General features: G+C 39.9%; 1 protein-coding gene across 3 annotated transcripts in view; it reads left to right on the top strand.

The window, feature by feature from the left end:
* FBLN2 (fibulin 2) overlaps positions 1-5,000 on the top strand; it is a 208,492-nt gene that overhangs the window by 144,914 nt on the left and 58,578 nt on the right. For all 3 annotated transcript variants that reach the window (XM_042452149.1, XM_042452150.1, XM_042452151.1), the window contains one exon: positions 4,332-4,518. In XM_042452149.1, coding sequence (XP_042308083.1) covers positions 4,332-4,518 — 187 coding nt within the window. The remainder of the gene's footprint in view (positions 1-4,331; positions 4,519-5,000) is intronic.

Raw genomic sequence — 5,000 nt, 5'->3', positions numbered from 1 at the left:
ATTGTCAGTTTTCTAAACATCTTCCAAAATAGCTATGGATGATCATAACATTTACTAGTAGGGACAGGTCAGCTATCTTATTTGACAATGCAAATTTTGCTACAGACTGCAAGAAATTATATTTATGGGGGAATATGTGAAGCTTTTGTGCTGAAAATACTTTTTTTGCAGAATGATGCTCTCCATAAAGCATCATTATATTCTGCTTCTCCAACTGTTAAATAACATGCTACTCCACTGAGGTGTTGGTTCACACAGGTGGGTCTGACATGAAGCAGATGGAGCACAGGAAGAAACTTGAGTTACTGCACTCTGGCCAAATATGCTCAGGATGTGAAAAATAAACCAATAACTATTGTGCTTATCACTCTAGAAATTGTTTTAGGCTGTTCCATTTGCAAACCACTTCTCTATTTGAAAATTAGTGGTATGTCAGTGCAGTCTTTCATACCACCAATTCATTTCTTCCTCTGGTGCTAGTTCCTGTGTTTGCTTTCTTGCACTTAAAATATGACAATACCATTTTCACCACCATGTTTGCTTTCTATCCTGCTCCATGATTCCTGCTTTTTTGTTTTAAAAAACAGGAAGCTGTAATTGTGCAGTTGAGACCCAGTGTAATATAGTGGTTTGAGTTTAGGACTAGCAGCTCTTCTGCACCGCAGAAATAAAACAGTTTGACACCGATTTAACTATCATGCAGAATACTAGGATTTGCAGTTAGGTGACAGCCTGGCCTGTCAGAGAGGTATGGTGCTTCACCAAAGTACAGATTCCTAGATTCTGAAGGATAGAGTCATGGCAGTTAAAGTGGTATGAGATTGCTTTACTTCTGCAATGTGGATGCATTGGAGATCAGGGTTTGACTCCCTGCTTGACCATGGAAACTCACTGGGTGACCCTGGATGCAGAATGGGGGGGGGGGGATCCATAAAATAGTGATTATGAAATTATGCAAATTGTTGTTGTTGTTGTGTGGCTTCACATAGTTTCTGATTTACAGCAACCGTAAGATGGAACCTTTCACATTATTTTCTGGGGTTGAAGGTGAGTCACTCTCAGCCGCCAAAAATCCTATGATAGGTTCCACCTTAAAGTTGCGATAAGTCAGAAATGATGCTTTTCAGATTGAAAAACCAAACACAAAGCATGTCACTTAGACCATTTTCTCTATGCTTTCCCCCATGAACAACACTGAGGAGTTTATTACATGCAATTTTAATGCCAACCCTGGCACGGGATGGGATGGGATGGGATCAGGCTGGAACAAGTTAAAACTGATTTTACCACACGCAAAATTACTGCTGCACTGCCACCCAACCATCACCCATCCTCCAGCAGTGGTACTAGCTCTAGCACTAAAATTGGCCACCAGAGCCAGAGGACAGGTGATGGTTGGGTGGCAGCGCGGCATCAATTTTCCATGCGGTAAAATCAGTTTTAAGCTGTTCCAGCCCAATCCCATCCCATACCTGGGTGAGCGTTAAAATTGCATGCGATAAACTCCTTGCTTGGCTCTGGTATTTTATAGTAGTCTTTAAATTTTTGTATATTTACTCTTTCTTTATTTACTCTCTAAACATCTCCTGAACCCTGTAATTTCTCTGTGCATTAATCTTTTACATAACTATGTTGAAATTGTGTAATTGAACTATTCCCCTTATTGTTGTTATTTTAAAATTCAAAAAAGCAACAACAACAAAAATCCCAACATGTTGGATGTCTTGGGAACTCTGGGAATCCTGTTCTCTTCCCAGCCCAATCACTGGAAATATTCTGGGGTTCCCTGCTGGAGATCCCTGCGGAATCCTTGAGGAAGAAGCAATTAAACCATAGACACAGTATACCTACTATTCTCTTCAAATCACAACAAACAGAACAAGACATTCACATGGTTACTGAGGCAGAGTGGGATAGGGGTTCATTACTGGATTGTTTCAAGTGGTAAAAGAGTCAATTTCCAAATGATCCAGTAGTGGTACAGCTCCAGGGCTACATCCACCTTGCAGAAATAATCCAGTTCAACACCAGTTTAACTTCCATGACTCAATGCTATGGAATTCTGAGAATTGTAGTTTTGTGAGACATTAGCCTTCTCTGTCAGAGGGCTCTGGTGCTACAACAAACTACGAATCCCAAGATTCCATAACATGGAGCCATGACATTTAAAGTGGTATCAAACTGTAATGTGGATGCAGCCCAAGAGAGCCAAGATGTCAGGTTATAAGTTCCAGGCAAAGATGGGACTAACACAGTACTATCATGGTATAACTGTGCCATGTAATAACCCCCTGGTTAGGTAAAATGTTGTCTAAATAGGTGTCACTCACACCTGACAACTGCACGCCTTATATAAACAACAAAGTATGATCACACTGGCTGGTGGTGATAGAACTTGTCAAAAATACGAAGAAAAAAACAACAGATTATAAGGACAGTTCCCTTCAAGCCTTCACAATATATACAGCTAACTCCCTCTCCCATTACATGTAGGAAAGCCCTGATTTCAAAGCTGTTGACTCAAAAGAGAAACAAAAGGGCTTTTTCCCCCCAAACTCTACTTACTCATTGGGGCTATGCATAAACTGGTTGGCACCCTATTTCATGTGGCTGATGCTGGACCACTCAGAGCTATACTGCACACTCCACTTACAGTGCTTCCAAATCTCATTCTTTTCCTCCCTCTTTATAAGAAATCATATTCAAATGAAGAAATAATTGTTCAAAATCCCTCAGCTTTGCTGAGAAGTTGCTGTTGATACTGTAGTTGGCAGCTAAGTGAAGCTTTCCTCTGCCTTATTAGATAGAATACTTTGTGAAGTGTGGGTGATGTTGTAGTTTTTCAGAAGATGTGCAGGAAAATCAATGCTTATTGGTAGTCCAGGACAATATATATATGGAATGCTTTTGCTTCACTGAGGTGTATACATATGTGTATATATATATACACACACACACACACACACACGCATGCATGCCTCGGTGAAGCAAAAGCGTTCCATAATACTCTGCCAATAAAAATGTCATAGAATCACAGTTACATTTTTTTTTTCTTAACATGGGGCTCTGCTCAGTTCCTATGTGAGATGGATCCTGTAAAGTTGAGAAGCTAGATAAATACTTGGATCTATCTTTTGGAAGGGGGAGCTGTAGCCACTTGCCATACTGTTTAGGGTCTTTTGGAGCTGTAGCCTAAAAGAGTGACTTTCCCCAACACTGGTGATAGCTAGATATGGGGAGGAAGAAACAACTAAAGTAGTCTATTGAAACCAGAGTCCACTTATTCTCAGATTCAAGCACTATCACATACACAACTTGGCACACTGAGATGCTGGTCTATGATATCTTGTTGGCTAAGCTGATAGAAAATGTGCCCCCATACCTATTCCACCTACACAAGCTCATTGAACTGCAGTTGAATCTTGCACCGCTCATATGAAGGTATCCTAACCTTACTTGAAAGTAAATAGTAGGGTACACTATGGGTGAGGAATGCAAGGAGATTGCTGCCTTCTTAAGAGCAACCATCATGCTGCCAGCCTTGGTGGCCTTCTTAACCTCCAGTTATACTGTAGTATCCTTCTTTATTTAAAGCTTAGAGGCAGTAGAAGAAGGTCCTGCAGGTGTTGTTTGTAACTTGGTTGTGAAAGTCTCTCTTCTACACAACAATTAAAGATTCAGGAACTGTCTCCAGTTTTCATTCTGGCAACCTAATCAGAAGACAGAAAAGAATACATTATCTATTAAAACAATTAGCCATTGTCTGAGCTATAAGAAACAGCTGAGTATAGCAAGCTAAAACACAGATCAGTGCAGAGGCTAAAAACCACTTGCAGTCTCAGAGCCCTCCTAAATGGGATAGTTTTAACCATCTGGTAGAAGACCGTTCATGGAAACAAGAAGAGCTTCTCTCAGGATAAACTTTCCATGCCTGTGCATGGCTACTGAAAAATAAATATATGATTGTATAAATTAGGTTACAGGCAAACAGATTTGGCACTGATGGTATGCTTTAATGTACAATGGTACATTTGCACTTTCTCCTGTAGGAATGACAGATTAATACTGTATCTTTTTTCTTTCTCTCAAGTAAATGAAAGTATCATACCCTGGGGGCAGGGAGTGAGTAAAATATACTTGAATACCCTTTTGTGGTAAGAACAAAAGTGAAACCTGTATCACTGATCCAGTGGCCCATTGTCATGGTGCCTGTCTCTGTGTATGTTTGGCAGAGCTTAGAAAAGTTACACTCCCAGAATCCCTCAAACAGCTGTGCCCCTATCAGAGACAAACTATTGTCTCTTTGTGTTCATGGTTCCTTTCTCTTACAGCAATGTTGTGATTGCTGCACATTGGGTTTACGAGTAAAAAGTGAGGATCAAAGCTGTGAGCCTAATCCAAATCTTGGCTATCCTTGCAACCACATGATGCTTTCCTGCTGTGAAGGAGAAGACCATCTTATCCCTCCAGAACTAAAGAAACACCCTGAACCACTGCCAACAGTGACACCAGAGAAACGTAAGTGTTGCATTGTTAACTACAGGAAGCAGAAGGCAAGTCGTTGTCTTCTCACTCCATAAAAATAGTCAACCTGGAAGTAGACAAGGCATTCCACTGTTGGGCTATGGAACTTGCTCTCTCCAGCGAGCCATTTCCAAGAGATTTAAATTATGTCAAAGTGTTATAGCAGTCATTTGCTGCAAGCAGCCTCTGATTCTGCTCCTGTCTTTTCTGTTTATGGCTTGTTTCAACACTTTTAAAAAGCATCATATTTTACCAAGAGGACAAGCAGGTTTTGCACAGAAGTTGTTAAGAACATTGGGTATATATATGAGTGTTTGTGTGTATGTGCCTTCAAGTCACCTGTTGCCATATGGCAACTTGATGAATTTTATTTTATTTTTTTAAATATAGACATGGAGGCTCAGCATACAGAAATCAGAATAATAATAATAATAATAATAATAATAATAATAATAATAATAATAATAATAATAATA

This window comes from Sceloporus undulatus, chromosome 2 (genome assembly GCF_019175285.1).
Source record: "Sceloporus undulatus isolate JIND9_A2432 ecotype Alabama chromosome 2, SceUnd_v1.1, whole genome shotgun sequence".
NCBI lineage: Eukaryota > Metazoa > Chordata > Lepidosauria > Squamata > Phrynosomatidae > Sceloporus > Sceloporus undulatus.
The sequence above is the reverse complement of the archived record's forward strand: the minus strand, read 5'-3'. Positions and strand labels throughout refer to the sequence as shown.